Below are 17,271 nucleotides of genomic sequence, written 5' to 3' on the forward strand. Positions count from 1 at the left end.
CGAGTGATGGAGGTAAACGTCCGGAGCAAACTGCGTGTTTACCCGCAGTGGAGAACCCCAGCCTAAATCTGCGCACTTCCAAGCTCCCAGTCAATGTTGGTGTCCCCTACAGCCCAAACAAGAAGATTGTCAAGAAAGTTGCGACTGATACCGCAGACAACACGCCTCGCCCTACGAATAAGCCCGATGATTCTGCAGCGGCCGATTCAGATATGTTTGTTGATCTCTCACCCTTGGATTCTGCCCCGCAAGTTGTTTGCGGTCCGGCCAGTAGGCATGAGAGGCACCCAATGGCCTTCACCCCACCGAGCTTTAGCCTTGGCATCAGTCAAGATCAACCAGTGGTGCAAGATCCTACGCCAGTTGCCTTTGCTTTCCCGGGAGGCATGGCCGCAATGATGGCACAACCAATGGTCGAGGTCAGGAAGGCTATCAAGTTCGCAGAGCCGATCGTCCAAGGTACATTTCTTCTGCGCTTATCATTTTCTTGTATACATCTGTGTAGTCTGACTTTTGTCCCAAGCAATTTTTCTGGGGTTCTCACCTGTGATGGCAACTGTTATGTGATGACATGGCAACTGGATTTGCTGCACCATGTCACCTACATTTTTGTTGCCATGCTGTATTTTCCATTCGGCAACCACATGGCAACTGAAGTTGATACAACATGGCAATTGTACTTGTTCTCACATGGCAACTACAATGCACTACACATGGCAACTGGATTTGCTACAGCATGTCACCTGCATTTTTGTTTCCATGCTGCATTTTTGATTCGGCAACCACATGGCAACTGGAGTTGACACAACATGGCAACTGCAGTTGCTTTCACATGGCAATTACAGTGCGATACACATGGCAACTGGATTTGCCTCCACATGGCAACTCCCTACTTTTTGTACCTACATTTCATATCATGCACCTTTTTATTTTCACACTACATTTGTTTTGTTTTCCAGGTATCCTAACCCACTTTTTGATCCTTGCAGGAACCCCTGAGGAGATTTTGCCATCACTTGATGAAGTTTACCGCAGGATTGAGGAGGCAACATTGCAGAGGAGGTCCTCACGAGGTCAGGGGCAATCAAGTTCCAACGTGCCTGCTGAGACGGTATCTGAGGATACCATTAGAAGTGCCACCCCTAGTTCTGTGAGGCAGCAGAGGGTAGTTCACCCACCTCCCGTGGATGACTACAAGCCCGAAGTCAAGGCCACAAAGGAGCAGAACCAGCTGTACGATATTGTCAAGTGATTTGGAAATGCGAGGGCCAGCAGCAAGCACATGAAGGAGCTGAAAGCGTAATGACCACACCACATAACCTCTCATTTTGCTTTGCTCTTTTTACCATTCATCTTTTTTCTCCTTTCTAGATATGATCCGTTTACGTTTTATCTCTTCTTTTTTTACTTATTAGACATGATTCTTTCATGTTATATCATTTTCATACAGCTCATGTTTGGACAGAACCAAGGTCATACAATGCGAAGCGACGTACGTCGACCTGGGTGATCCTGCCGAGTCCGTGAGGCCACTCAGTAAAATTTCGACGAATGTAGTTGCATGTGGGATTGACTTCATCAACAAGCATATGGATATGTCTCACGGCAAAACAATCATGCATTACAGTGTGACCTGCAAAATATGGGATGGTGACTTCCACCACAAAATCCTGAGGAAGCATTTTGCTGCGCACGGTGAATTCAAGCTCACAATGAAGAAATGTGTGAGTACTCCTTCCCTTTTTGCACATTTTTTCCTCCCATGGTATGTTTTTTGCCAGTAGCTACACCCTGTTTATGTAGCAGCTGTTTCATGTGGCAACAGCTGCCATGTAAACTGACTTTTGATTTGCATCCCCGTACAAACTATGTGTCAACTTCAAAGTAAAATACAGGGCAACTTTGTTCATACATGGATGGCAACTTCCTATAAGTACCCACTATAACTAAACATTTCTATGTGATTCTACTTTTTGGCCCCTTGCTGCTTTATGTCACTCATGTGCCTCTTACCGCAACCGGTGATATCCTTACACGTCATTTTCCCAATTACACCATTTTATGTTCTTCATGTGAACTCTACTTCTTCTTTCCTTTATTTTACTTGCAGGTCCTGTTCCCCATGTTCCAGGAGCTTGCACCACATGACCCGCACGACAAGTGTGGTCACCACTACGCGGTCTGCCTTGACCTGAAGAACCAACGTTTTGAGGTGCTTGATTCAATGCGTTCGGCAGCTGATGCAGACCTTACTACGCATGGTGAATACTTCATCAACAACCTCAAAGAGACATGGAACCGTCACTACGAACACTCAAAGGTCCAGATCAGACATTTTCCAATTGAGTACGTGGCGACTACGAAGCAAGGGAACAAGTAATTTCCCATCTCTTTCTTCATCTGCCCTCTACACCAATGCTAACCCTCTTTGTTACATTTGAATTGAAGTTTATCATTGTTATCTCTGTCCTTTGCGAGTTCACCTGATTCTTTTCTTGTACAGGACGGACTGTGGCTTTCACACGTTGGAATACCTTGCAAAGTGGGAAGGTAGACTGGTTCCTGTTGTCACAGCTGCAATGGTCGTTGAGCTTCGGAAAACTTACACATGGAACTGGTTGACGAATGAAGATTTCAACAAGCGGTCCGGAGCACGTGAGTTCGTAGAGGAAGCTGTCAACAAAGTCACCAAGAAGTACAAGTGATCACGTGGTGCTCTATACCGAATGCCTACCTTACATTCTGTTGCCGAGGAATGTAAGGTACTACCTTTGTTCTTTTCAAAACTATGTCCGTGCGCTATGTTATGACTGCAACCCCGCGTAGCCTAGTATGTAGTGGTGGTGTGTGGGTGACATTTGAATATTTCCTGTAAATATATGTGTGGACGTGAACCTATTTAGGCGTGACAGCAGATACGTTTATGTTTATCATTATTATTATGCTTTCATCGTTGGTAGCACCAGTTTGGTGTTTTGAATGCGTCTACGATGTTTTAAAACATGGCAAATGTAGTTCATCAGACATGGTTAGTGAAAATTATCGTCGTTTTTCATTTGTCTGTTTGGTTCTTTTTTTTCATCGCTAATTGTACCGGCTAGCATGGTAGTTTGATCATGTAGCCGTAACCTTTTTGCGGTTGCTGCACATGACGCTTTCCAACTTGTTTCCCATAGATTGCACACAACACACTATGTGTGACTAAAATGCGTTGAATGAACACGGAGATATACGCGATGCATAGTCATTACAAATAACATGGCATATTTCAGTAGAACTAACATGGCAGATTCAGTATAAACAACACGGCAGATTCAGTATAAATAACATGGCAGATCCAGTATACTTAACATGGCAGATCCAGTATACATAACATGGCAGATCCAGTACACAGAACATGGCAGGTTCAGTATAAATTATCATGTCAGATTTAGTATAAAATAGCATGGCAGATTCAGTATAAAATAGCATGGCAGATTAACAATACATAACATGGCAGATTAAGTATACATAACATGGCAAATTAAGTACCATACACGTGGCAACTGCAGTTATCCATTCATGGCATTTTCCTTCAACTTCTGATGCCCCTCAAGAGTCATTCTCCCATTTTTTAAAAATTTAGAACATCTAGATTATAAAATAAAATTTCACCAAGGACCATGTCACAGTGCTCCAATGTTGCTTACAGATTGCTTGTCCCTTTCTTTGTTTTCTTGTGTTTTGCTTGAATCTCCAATCCCGATTTGTATCTTATCTCTTTTGGACGCCCCTTTGTGATGGAACGGGGCGGGTTCCCGACCTGGGTTTGTGTGCTTGCTGTTCCAGATCCTATCTCCGAGTTTTCAGATGATGGCCCCGTGGATGAAGGCACACTTGATGTGCAGGGGAACCTGTGTAAGGCTTCCTCAGCTTTCCTCTTCTTGATCTCATCAAGCTCTCTTTTCAGGGCCTTCCTGTGTTTTTCTACGACCCTCGCTGTCTCATCACTCTTGCACGCTTCATCAATTAGTTCAGCATAGTTCTTTGTCAACACAACGTGCCTCACAGCTTCCATGGTTGACTCCGGTCTCTCGTCATGCACAGCCAAAACTGCGTTTGTTGTCTCTGGCGCCAATGCGTCGTCAGCGTCCCAAGTCCATCGCCGCCTTATGAAATGGCGGGGCATACGTGTCACCGCGTTCATGTCCATTACTTTTAGTATGTGACAGCACACAATGCCGTCCCGTTCGAATTTGCAGCATTGGCAGTAGTATTCGCCTTGGCCTATTGAGGCTTTCACGTAGTAGTTCCTTCCTTTGTCCCGGTCTTCACGTTCTGAATCCGACATGCCCAAAATAGAAAATTGAACGTATGTTCGTCCACCTGGAAAGCCGTGAACATGCTGGCACGCTTTATTTCTTCCTGGAATCTACAAGTTTTGTGTGTTTTTTGTTGAACTATTGTGTGCTGTTTTTTGTAGCACCTTATGTTGTCGTGGCAAATAGAAGTACATTTCGTTTGAACATGGCAAATATCGTACATTAAACATGGCAACTGTAGTACATTAAACATGGCAACTGCAGTACATTAAACATGGCAATTGCAGTTCAGTAAACATGGCAACTGCAGTTCATTAAACATGGCAACTGCAGTTCATTAAACATGGCAACTGCATAACATTTTCAATTGGCATTGGCACACCCTTCACTGGCTAGCTCTAGCTTTGCAAGCGCGAAGAAATGTATGCGTGCCCCATCCATGCATGCGCATGAATATGTTTTTTGTAATTGATGAATAAATCCTGGCATGTCGAGCATCAGCATGGCATGGATTTGTGTAACTTTTCGTTTCGTCTACCTTTTTTTGAGAGAGAATCGTTTCATCTACTTATGTCTACGTTGTTTGTGCTTTGGACTAGTTCCTGTTTGAAAGAGTACTAGGTTTGTATCTGAGTACTCATTATCCACAAAATTAGAGAATGGCATGCGCTACCTAGTCCTTCCACGTGGCAGTCCATTTGGTATCCTCTTTGAAACAACTTTGTTGCTGTACGAACCATGCATGCGTTCATGTTCCATTTGATTCTTCCAAACATGCAGACCACCATATATACATGGATGACAGTCAGTTCCAAATTTTTCATCATCATCATCATCAGTGAGTTTTAGTTGCCTGCAGTATTTTATCACTGAAACCATTTAGATTGAATATCAGTTTTTACTGTTAGTCTCATGCGACCGGATCTTCATTGCTACGAAGTTGCTAGTGGTGAACGATGTCGCTTTAGACACTTAGTCACCTGGTGATAAAACTGTGAGATTGTATCGAAGCGTCTCAATGCCCATACACAGGCACCCGCATGGTATATATTGATATTGTGGTTTGTGGTACAAGAAAGGGTTGTTGGGATCAACCGCATGAGAGAATACATGAGGTTTAACATAGAGATAACAAGAATAAGAAAGAGATCACAACTATCTCTAGTTACAACTGAACCTGCGTATAGCCTCCTGTACCTATACGTTTAACACCCTCCCATAATCATAACTTGACCAAGTTAAGATTACGCTTGAATTCTTCAAATGGCCTTGTTGGTAGTGCTTTTGTAAAACCATCTGCAACTTGATCCTTTGAATGCACAAACCGTATCTCTAATTATTTGCTTGCAACTCTTTCCCTAACAAAATGATAGTCAATCTCAATGTGTTTAGTCCGTGCATGAAAAACAGGATTAACTGAAAGATATGTTGCACCAAGGTTGTCACACCAAAGACATGGAGTTGGAGAACAATATATCCCAAGTTCCTTAAGCATGGACTTAACCTATATAACTTCTACTGTTGCATTTGCCAATGCTTTATACTCTGCTTCAGTACTTGACCTGGACACTGTAGCTTGTTTTCTTGCACACCGTGAAATTACATTTGGTCCAAGGAATATGGCAGACCCTCATGTAGACCCTCTATCATCCACACAGCCTTCCCAATGAGAGTCAGAGAAAGCACTAACCAATGTGGATGATGATTTACTAAAAGTCAAGCCAAGCCCTAAAGTGCCCTTTACATATCTCAGTATGCGCTTGGCAGTTGTCCAATGTGATGTTGTAGGTGCATGAAGGAATTGATGAACTTTGTTTACAGCAAAGCAAATATCAGGCCGAGTCAAAGTCAAATACTGAAGTGCACCAACTAAACTTCTGTACCTGGTGCCATCCTCTTGATCCAGGAGTGCTCCTTATGCAAGAGACAATTTTTCTGTGCTAGGTAATGGAGTAGATGATGATTTACATCCATGCAAGCTAGCTCTATTTAAAAGATCAGTTGCATATTTTTCTTGAGACAGATGAAGACCACCTTCCCTGTTTCTCTGAACTTCTATGCCGAGAAAGAAATGCAAATCTCCCAAGTCCTTAAGAGCAAACTCTGAGTTCAAATCCTTCAACAAGTCTGGCACTGCTTCATTTGATGAACTTGTAACAATGATATCATCAACATAAATAAGCACAAAAACAGATGTCTTTGACTTATTATAAATAAACAGAGATGTGTCAAATTTCGAAGGAGCAAAACCAAGTGCTTGTAGCTTTGAACCCAACCGAGAGTACCATGCCCTAGGGGCCTGTTTCACCCCATAAAGAGACTTATCCAGCCTGCATATATGAAAGGGTTTGTTTTTATCCTCAAAACCAGGGGGTTTCTTCATGTAAACTTCCTCTTCCAGAACACCATGAAGAAACACATTCTGCACATCTAGCTGTTCGAAACACCATCCTTTGGATACGGCAATGGACAAAACAAGGCCTATAGTAGCAGCTTTAACAACAGGACTGAATGTATCTTCATAGTCTATGCCACACTTCTGTTTGAATCCCTTTGCAACAAGTCTAGCCTTATACCTGTCTATAGTACCATCTGACTTTTTCTTTATTCTGAATACCCATTTGCAATCAATCAAATTTTTACCTTGTTGTGAAGGAACTAGATGCCAGGTTTTATTTTCCTGAAGTGCTTGAAACTCTTCTTCGATAGCTTTTCTCCACCTTGCATCCTTGCATGCTTCCTGGAACGAACTAGGTTCTCCTGTGGAGCAGGTTAAGCCAAACTTTACTTTATAATTGACAGGTTGGATTACACCAGCTCGTAACCTTGTACGTGGCGGAGTTATAACTTGCTGCACCACTGCACCCGAAATTTGCGCAGAAGATCCTGAAGACTAGTCCGCTATAGGAGTTCCTGGCAATCCCGGAGCAGATTCGCTGCTGGTGGCAGCTGCGGGATCCTCTGCGGCCGAGCCAGGGCATGACGTGGAGGCGCGCGGCACAGAAGATCCGGGTACTCCAGTTGCTGAGCCCGACCCATGCGCCTCCGTAACCACCTGTGGATCTGTGCCTGCACGGGACTAGTGGATGGCGCGCCTGGCGTAGACACGCGGGGTCGCACCGAATCGGTCGGCTGATCTGTCCTCATAAGGCGACATCGTGCGCGTGTGGACAGGCGGGTCCACGCCCTGACGCGTGTCAGGCGCAGATGGGTGGAGCGTCGTTCCCGTGCTGACGCCACCATCCGTGCACGCCTGCTGCCGCGGCATCGATCCCGGAGCGGATGTTGGCGGGTCTGCGGCCGCCGATCCCGAGGAAGATCGGGGTGCAGGGTTGGCATGTAGCGGCCACATGAAATTTAGGCTGTTTGGACTATTTTCTTCAACGTTTTGCCTCAAAAAAAATTCCTGCTGCATCCTGAGTCGACCCTGCATCATCACAATCATCATTTTCATGGTTAGAAGCATTAGTCATACGATCAGTACAATTGTCATCCCCATGCTGAAAATCAAATGAGAGGGTAAAAGAAGGATTTCTTTTCGGAGCAAGGCACCAGCATTAGGGTGTAAATGAGCAAAAGGGAAGACAGTTTCATCAAAAACAACATCATGTGAGATGTATACTCGACCAGTGGGAACATCTAAGCATTTAACGCCCTTGTGCTTTGCACTATAGCCGAGAAAAACACATTGTTTGGAGCGGAACATGAGTTTGGGGTTGTTGTAGGGACGCAGGTTAGGCCAACAAGCACAACCGAACACACGAAGAGATTGATAATCTGGTCGAGTATGAAGGAGCCTATGCATGGGTGTATCATTGTTGATGACTCGACTTGGAAGCATGTTAATGAGATGGACTGCCGTAAGGAAGGCCTCATCCCAAAACTTGAGAGGCATGGAAGCGCCAGCAAGTAGGGCTAGACCTACTTCAACAACATGTCGATGTTTGTGCTCAGCTGAGCCATTCTGTTGATGTGCATGGGGACATGATACATGATGAGAAATACCCAAGGTTTGAAAAAACAAATCTAGTTTCTCATACTCACCGCCCCAATCAGATTGGACGGCGAGAATTTTTGTATCAAATTGGCGTTCAACAAGTGCTTGAAAATTTTGAAAAACTTGGAAAACGTCAGAACGTTTTTTAAGAAGATAAATCCAAGTATACTTACTATAATCATCTATGAAGCTCACATAGTAAGTATGACGTCCAACAGACATAGGGGCAGGACCCCAAACATCAGAAAATACAAGTTGCAATGGTCTCGTAGAAACACTAGTAGAAATTGGATATGGTAGCTGATGAGATTTTGCTTTCTGACAAGAATCACATATAGTTTCAAGACTAAGCTCACCAACACATGGGAGCTGATTATTTCTAAGCACTTGTTGAACGATAACAAAAGATGGATGTCCTAATCTTGCATGCCACCGCTCCGAGGAGAGTTTGATGACACCAAAAACTTGTTTGTTGAAGCTTGTGAATTGGGGAATCAATGGATAGAGCCCATGCACACATCTACCTCTGTAGAGAATGTTCCTCGTGACCTGATCTCGAATCAAAAAGAAATATGGGTGAAATTCTAGAAACACTTTGTTGTCAAGGGCAATACGATGAACAGAAATAATGTTTTTTGCTGTTTCGGGAACGTGCAAGATATTTCTAAGATGGATATTACGACTAGGGGTTTTGACAATTGCATGACCAATATGATCAATCTCCATACCTTCACCATTGGCATTGTGAACTTGATCTTGGCCATGGTACTTCTCGCTCATCGTCACCTTCTCGAGCTCGTTGGTGATGTGGTTGGTAGCCCCAGAGTCGACGTACCAGTTTGTGTCAACTCCGTACGATGTGTCCGTTGCTGCTGCTGCAACTTTCTTTCTGCTGGAGTTGCTCTCGGCATAGCGCCAATCACAATCCTTGGCGATGTGGTTATCTTTCTTGCAAATCTGACACTTATTTTCATACTCCTCATACCCTTGGAAGGGACGCCCCCTGATGTTGTTGTACTAGGGGCATCTATTGTTGCCGCCGTTGTTCTGGTAGTGACCACCGCCGCCAGCGTTCTGGTAGTGGCCGCCACCACCACCGCCGCCGCTGTTGTAGTTGTTGTAGCCGCCACTGCCGCCACCGGCGTTGGAGTTTTTGTAGTGACCGCCGCCGCCGTTGTTGCCGCCGCCATTCTGATAAGGGCCGCCGCCGCCACCACGAGATCCACCACCACCACTCCTGTTGGAGTTGTGGTAGCGGCTGGAGTTGTTGTTGCCACGACCTCGGGATGCAGCATTAGCCGTGGATTTGAAGGCGCCCGCCCCTGTCCCGTGGAACATCTCAACGCGCTGGTCGAAGTTTGAAACCATGCCGAAGAGATCATCCACCGAGAGGGAAGTGGTGCGTATGTCCAGCGCCGGGATCAGGTGTTGGTAGTCCATGTCGAGCCCTGTAATGATGAAAGAAAGAAGATCTCGTTCGAGAGTGCTCTCATCTGCCCAAAGTATGCGGATGCGCTCAAGGAGCCTTTCTGTGCATTGGTGAGGGAGATGCGGCAGTTGTTCACACGAGAACGGGATTGGGCAGTGAACATGTTTGCTAGAGCTGACCATATGGCATGCGAGGTTTCTAGAGAGGCGACTTGGATCAGGACCTCCTTCGAGAGATTGCGAAGGAGGAAGGCTATAATCTGCTGATCTTGAATCAGCCATGGTTTGTATTCAGGGTTAGGAACGATTTGCTCCTTTCCTTCTGAGGTCTTGGTGACTATGGTGTTGTTTGGCTCGGGTGTGGTTTGATCTATGTACCCATATAGCCCAACACCCATGATCTGGGAGCGAGCTTGGGTTCTCCATAGGATGTAGTTGGTTCTTGTGAGAGGCTCGGATGTGGTGCTAGTAAGGGCATTGGATGGAACTTGGTTGGAGGTAGACATGGTTGGGTTTGGTGGAGGAGAAGGTAGGAGCTCGGGTTTTCAGCGGGAGGAAGGAAGGTAGTCGAGGCTAGATGTGGCGGAAGAGGGAGGCTCTGATACCATGTGAGATTGTATCGAAGCGTCTCAATGCCCATACACAGGCACCCGCATGGTATATATTGATATTGTGGTTTGTGGTACAAGAAAGGGTTGTTGGGATCAACCGCATGAGAGAATATAGGAGGTTTAAAACAAGAATAAGAAAGAGACCACAACTATCTCTAGTTACAATTGAACCTGCGCATAGCCTCCTATACCTATACGTTTAACAAAAACATCGATCCCACACTTCTAATGAAGCCGCACATAATATTATTTCCATGTTCTATGGTCATCTCCTATTTCCTGATTGCACTGGACAACTCATCTCTGGACTTGCATAGCAACTCCTAAAAAATGAAGTACTTGATGTGGGCTCGTACGTCACTAAAAGGATTTCACAAAGATGTATATTGTCACTAGATACAAATTCTTGCTATGGAATTCTTAAAACACACACATATCACGTGCTTGTCTCGCCTCTTCTCGAGACCTTCCTTTGTTGCAAGAAAACACACAATTTGAAGATCCCGTTGGTGGCAAGTTGAAGATGGATCCGCTCAAAGACAAGTTTATTTGTAATAGTCCGAATTGTCCAATATACATCCCTGAAGCCCCACCCAATATATCACACGAGCACAACCAGAGCTGGCCAGGATAATCTCGCCGAAGTCAGGGAAGTAATTAGCACGTCATCAACTGTAACTCACCACTTCCCAAAGGTATCTCCAAAGGAACTGGGTGTGACACAATAGAAAAAAATGTGGTTAATATCTCTGTGAACATCACACAACGGGTGATCTCCAAGGCTGCTGCACTTCCTCGACGTCGGATGTCAGATGTCCCCTAAAAAGGAGGCACGTATGGTATAATACAAGTTCGCCGCCGCAAAAAAACACATGTTCAGTAAAAATATATTAATCATTTGGGTTGTTTTGTGTCCATTTGAGTGCGGACAAGAATGTCTATGAAACACAGATCAAAAGCAAAATACCATTGCATGTCTAAAGAGAGCTCTTACAAGGAACTGTTTGGGTGTGAAAATTCATCCTAAGGGCCAGTCTGGAACCAGTGATTTTTTTTCCAGCAATGCTTGATCTACGTTATACTACCTCCATAGACGTTGGGGCAGTTTAAATTAAAATTGTCTCAAAGTTTTATATTTAGGAATGGAAGAAGTATAATTTACGTGTTTAACGCGCAGTCCTACCAGGGGGTAGGATTGGATGACTTAGGGGAGGAAGGGGCCCACCCTCCTAATATTCGGGGAGGGGGTGATAATTAATTGTGAGCATTATGTAGAGTTTTTGTCAAACATACCTAGATGTAGGTTTTTTTTATTCACCAGCTCCCCTCGGCCAATCTGGAACGGAGGTAATACAAAACAAGTCCGACCACCAGCTCCCCCCCCCCCCCCCCCCCCCCCAAAACACCCACCAATCAGGAGCATCCATTCGATATCCATCCAATGGCCCATGTTTAATTTTTTATTTTTGCAACTTAGGAGCTGCTTTTATGGTAGTCATCCCCGCTTATCTGCGTTTTGAGTTACTCCCTTGTCCGGTTTACTTATGCCCCATTGCAATTATTGTCAAACTTTGACCATAAAATGAACTAATAAAATATAAACTATATGTGACAAAACTATATTGTGTGAATTCTCTTTTGAATGCAAATACAATTCTGTAATTTTTGTATTATATAAATAATACGATGTGACTGAGTTATATAAATGAGCAACATTTGATACAAAATACTAGTAGGGCTAATAAACCTTGACGAGGGAGTATCCAAGTAGCCGACATGATCTACACCGAGCAACACGTTCATCCACCCTTGAATCACGTGGTACGTTGTTGTCTTCTTTAGCAGCCCAACGTGTTGTCCACTACGAAATCAAGTGTGGCCAATTTAGGAGCCACCTCGTGTACCACGCACGCTGCATGCATGCATGTGCGACATTACCTTCTCTGCATATGCGGCTAGTTAGCACAAGCAAACAATTTCTCGTGCTCCACGCGTGCATGTGTGAGAGCATCTTATCTTCTCTCCTGCTTGTCTCATGCATGTGAGAGCATCTATCTCATCTTCTGTCGTGATAAATCTTCCCTATAAATAGGGCAAGTGTTATGCAAATACTCATATCAGTCAAGTTCAGAGTAAGCTCGAAGTCCATTTAGCTGGTTAGTAGTGTTGGGTATATATTCCATATTCCATATTTCCATTTCCATATGCTTTCTGCCAATAAGTTTCTCTGTATGCATCATCCTCATACTTGACTTTCTCCAGGGTCTTATTGAAGGCATTGTTTTTAGGTGAACTCGGACTTTCTCCAGGGTGAAGATCCAAGATCTTCGATCGAGCAACGACAACGCTTATGCATTGTTTCCTTTTTGGGGGCGTTGCTTTTGGAGAACCTCATTTGTATTTCGGGTGTTGTCTTCGGTGGTTGGTAGAGTGCTACTGATGCTAGTGATTCATCACCGTGGCAGGGTCTTTTTTTCTGTTCCTTTTATTTTCCTTTTTGGCTGTGTATTCTTGATGCCTTTGAACATCTTGTTGGTATAGAGTCCGGGTGTAATTGGTATCTTTGTGATATTAATATGTTCCTTTTGTCAAAAAAATTAAGATAGGAAGTAAGAATTATATACAAATAAGCACCACATAAACGGCAGCCCAAACTTCCCATTCCGTCATCGCAACACTAAGTAACTACTCGCTTAAGACTATCTTTCTCCATCTTCCGTGACTCAAGGCAATGCTGGTGAATTTTATCGACTACTGATGTATGAAGCAGAGAGGTGTTGTTGCACACCCTTGTGCTTCTCTCAAGCACATGCATCATAGCGAGCAGAGGATCAACCAGTTGACACCTTTTCTCAGCTTGGGAGGGATGCCCTGCTGAAGATCAGACCACCAGGTGAGGACGTCTGGTTCGGCAGGAAGATCCATCTCAGGATGTGAGACCAGACCTCACGCGCAAGACCATCATTAGGTGCTCGGTCGTTTCCTTAGGTACACATCTCTCTTTTTTTGGATATTTTCTTGGTAGTGAATTAGTGATTAAACTTTTTAGAGGAAAGGTATTTCTGTCCAGAATTGGTGATTAAAATTGAGCTGTGAACTTGGGATTGCTCGGAAATTACATGCATGGCATTGAGATATGCACAAATTTAATTAGGCTTGTCTTAATCTACTCTGGCTGGAACTTCACAGTTTGGCATACATGTACATACATAACTGACCGATCAAGCACATGATTTTTTTTAAAGAAGGATTACCCCCGGTTTCTGCATTAAAATGATGCATGCATCCATATTATTATACGAAGTAGCCATCAAATACATAGTTCGATACAAATTGGCAAAACGAGTTAAAATAAAATAAAAATTGCCACAACACCGATTAAGCACACTTTAAGGACCGATTAAGCACACATGACTTGCATACTTCTTTATTTCTCCATATTCATTTATTCGTGAGCCAGCATGTATGTATGCAGGCCACAGCAAGCCAGCAAGAGCTATCCACCTATACAACGTGGGGGGTCTCGGCGACGGTGCCCACGAAGATGCGGACACGGTTGGGCCTCAAGTCCTCGGTCACGGCGGAGCCGACCGGCACCATGACAATGTCGGCGTCGGGCTTGTCCTTCAGGATGATCTCCTTGGCCTCCTTGATGCTCAGCCCCACCACCTCCGGCCACGAAGTCTTCTTTCCACCGGCGAGGTCGTCGGAGGAACTCATCTTCGTAGCACTGGTTGATAACTTGAGATCGATCGATCAATCAGAGATAGCTTAATTGAGGCGGAGTGAGGTATTTCAGCAACAAACTAAACAAGAAGATCAGTTGAGGCACATCTAGTTGCTACTCACCGATTGATGGACGGTCTTCTCCGAGCTGATGGACGTACGGCCGATGATATTGGATGATTGACAGGCTAGCAAAAGTTGCGCTGTGCGTGAGACTTGATTTGCATAACACATTGGTCGAGTGATGTAATATAGTAGAGAGATTACGAGTAGGTAGCAGCTTCATTTTCCACCCATGGTACCTTCTGAAAGCTGAATAAAACTGTTGCTTATTGATGATTTGGTGCGGCATACAAGAGTATATAAGAGGGTACAAACCGACTTGGGGTAGGGGTACAAAACTGACTTGGACTAGAAGTCGTATACCATAATGACTACTCTAACATCCCCCCAGTATCAACGGCAGGCTCGACGACGTTGAGACTGAAACAGATATCTTGAAACGGCTTAGTAGGCAGTGCCTTGGTGAAAATGTCAGCAAACTGAGCCGTAGAGGGAACATGAAGCACCCGAACCTGACCAAGAGCAACCTTTTCACCAACAAAATGAATATCAATCTCAATATGCTTTGTGCGTCGGTGTTGAACTGGATTGCTGGTCATGTAGACTACTGATATGTTGTCACAGTAGACAATAGTGGCCTGCTCAATAGGCCTGTGTAGCTCGGAGAGTAACTGCCGAATCCAGATTGTATCTGCAACGGCATGTGCCACAACGCGATACTCAGCCTCGGCCGACGAACGTGAGACTGTAACCTGTCTTTTCGAAGACCAAGAAATCAAATTGTTACCAAGGAAAACACAAAAACCGGAAGTGGACCTTCGAGTGTCAGGACAACCAGCCCAGTCTGCATCAGAGTATGCAGTAAGCGAGTTTGGAGAAGAATTATTGAGGTGGAGACCATGATTGAGAGTTCCTTTTAAATACCGAAGAATGCGTTTAACATGATTATGGTGAGGAACCCGGGGATCATGCATATAGAGACATGCTTTTTGAACAGCAAAAGAGATTTCAGGACGAGTAATGGTGAGATATTGGAGAGCACCTGTTAGGCTACGATAGAGAGTAGGATCGGAAAAGGGTTCACCGGTAGCCGAAAGTTTAAAACTAGTATCGACAGGAGTGCGAGATGATTGACAGTCAAGCATACCAGCACGATTAAGAAGATCAAGAATATACTGGCGTTGGGAAAGAAAAAGGCTGGAGGAATCTCGAACAACAGCAATGCCTAAGAAATGATGAAGGAGTCCTAGGTCAGTCATAGAAAATTCAGATCTAAGAAAAGAGACAATATGATCTAAAAACTTTTGAGAGGAGGCGGTAAGAATATACGAGGAGGCGGCGCTGCAGCCGAATGTGGTCCGCACGGTCCTGGTCCGTGATCAGACGAGGCGGAGGGGCGACGACTTGCACCTGTTCGCGCGTGTGGACGTCCCGGAAGTTCATCTGGGACGGAGGCCTCTCTAGGCGCCACGCCGCCACGTCGTACGCGCAGGCCGCCTCGTGCGCGGTCCGAACGTGCCGAGGCCGAGCCGGACATCGTTGGACCGGATCTCGGCGGAGTACCAGCCGTTGGGGCGCGCACGGATGCCGCGGTAGCCTGAAGATCCCCGGCAACGCGGCGGCATGGTGGCGCGGTGGTGGCAGGGCGCTGGAAACGGCGAGAAAGAGGTGGAAGAGACGAGGTGGTGAGGGGATGGGCGCGTGGCAATGTGGTGGAGCGCGTGGCGAGTGTAGCGTTTTATAGGCGCGTGAACCGGCGCGCCAAATCTACCGCGCGAGCTGCCGTTATTTCCCCGCGCGCGCAATCGCATCCCGCGCGCGGTAGTTTCCCGCCTCCGCTGAGCGTGTGAAAACTTACCGCGTGCGCTAAAATGTCAGTTTACCACGCGCGCGTCTTTTGGCGCGTCCGTTGGAGATGCTTGTAGCAATGTACACGTGCCGCATGACTTGCATGCAAAGCTTCTTCGTGGACATATCCATTAAGTTGGGTCAACCAAGCAACCTACAGGTATAGCTGGCGAATTGATATGATCTTGAATGCTTACTTCCACGTACGCGATAAGAGATAATGTTTTCAGGTATTCTAAAATCATAATATATTAATATTAAGGATAATAATATAATCTCTCCAGAAAACTACGAACTTATTATAGTGTAGTCTTCAGAAAATCATGGACTTAGTATAATATTATTTAACTACCGAGTTACCGGAAGGATAATAATATTGTCTCTCCAGAAAACTATGGACTTATTAAAGTGTAGTCACCAGAAAATCATGGGCTTACTATAATATTATTTAACTACCGACTTACCAGAAGGATAATAATATTATCTCCGCAGAAAACTATGGACTTATTATACTGTAGTCTCTACAAAATCATGGACTTGCTATAATATTATTTAACTACTGACTTACCGGAAGGATAATAATATTATCTCTCCAGAAACTATGGACCTATTATAATAGTTTTAGAAAATCATGGACTTACTATAATGTTATTTAACTACCGAGTTACCGGAAATTCATAGGAACATGCAGGTGCCCGGGCACGCATCTGCCAAGCCCTGCCCAGCCACTTGACTGCCTTACGATTCACGAAGTAATTGGATCCTGCACAAGGGCACGATAAATTTTGTGTTTCTATCATTTAAACTTACAATTTGCTAATTGAAACTTGCGATTTCTCACTCTCTTACAAAGTTTCATAGCAAAAATTTGAAGGAATTTTTTTATTGGTCATCGGCACAAAAATCATGATTTTATCGGGCAACCGTACTAAGTTTCAAAAGTTGAAACGTAAAATTTATTTTCAAAAACTGAAAAACATATTCAAAATGAATCTTATTTGAAAGCCCTCGTCGCGAGAAACATGAATATGAAAACAAAACTTAATTTGAACATTGCGTTCAAAAGATATAAAAGTTTGAAAATCAAAGCGAAAAATAAATGCACGCGCGAGGGACTCGGTGCCCTAAGACCTGAGTGCCACAAATCCACGTCCGCCTAGCTACATCAGAGTGAATTTTTGGGTCCCGAAGGACATGCGTCTCGGTATCATGTGCTTTTGGTGTGGAGATATGTGATATATGTGTTTTACTCTTTCTTTTTACTAATGCCATTTGAGTTTCACTCTGACAATGCAAG

General features: G+C 44.5%; 1 protein-coding gene and 1 long non-coding RNA gene across 3 annotated transcripts; one reads left to right on the forward strand and one right to left on the reverse strand.

The window, feature by feature from the left end:
* Positions 1-12,395: 12,395 nt before the first annotated feature.
* On the forward strand, positions 12,396-14,402 carry LOC123179914 (uncharacterized). 2 transcript variants are annotated; one of them, XR_006490609.1, is made up of 3 exons: positions 12,396-12,493; positions 12,600-13,325; positions 13,798-14,402. It is a non-coding gene; the product is annotated as an uncharacterized lncRNA (long non-coding RNA). The 2 variants fall into 2 exon arrangements; XR_006490608.1 differs by having other exon boundaries at positions 13,813-14,402.
* Positions 13,602-14,378, reverse strand: LOC123179913 (subtilisin-chymotrypsin inhibitor-2B). Its single transcript, XM_044591823.1, has 2 exons — positions 14,187-14,378; positions 13,602-14,078 (listed from the first exon to the last, which is right to left on the reverse strand). Exons 1-2 carry the CDS (start codon positions 14,295-14,297, stop codon positions 13,842-13,844), a joined length of 348 nt encoding a protein of 115 aa, XP_044447758.1. The 5' UTR covers positions 14,298-14,378; the 3' UTR covers positions 13,602-13,841.
* Positions 14,403-17,271: the final 2,869 nt, after the last annotated feature.

The sequence above is a fragment of the Triticum aestivum genome, chromosome 1D (assembly GCF_018294505.1).
Source record: "Triticum aestivum cultivar Chinese Spring chromosome 1D, IWGSC CS RefSeq v2.1, whole genome shotgun sequence".
Taxonomy (NCBI): domain Eukaryota; kingdom Viridiplantae; phylum Streptophyta; class Magnoliopsida; order Poales; family Poaceae; genus Triticum; species Triticum aestivum.

Bases quoted from the DNA above. Each gene is read 5' to 3' on its own strand.
- LOC123179913 (XM_044591823.1), bottom strand. From the start codon at position 14,297: ATGTGTTATGCAAATCAAGTCTCACGCACAGCGCAACTTTTGCTAGCC. The intron at 14,079-14,186 runs GTGAGTAGCAAC...ATCGATCTCAAG, and splicing joins AGAAGACCGTCCATCAATCG to TTATCAACCAGTGCTACGAA.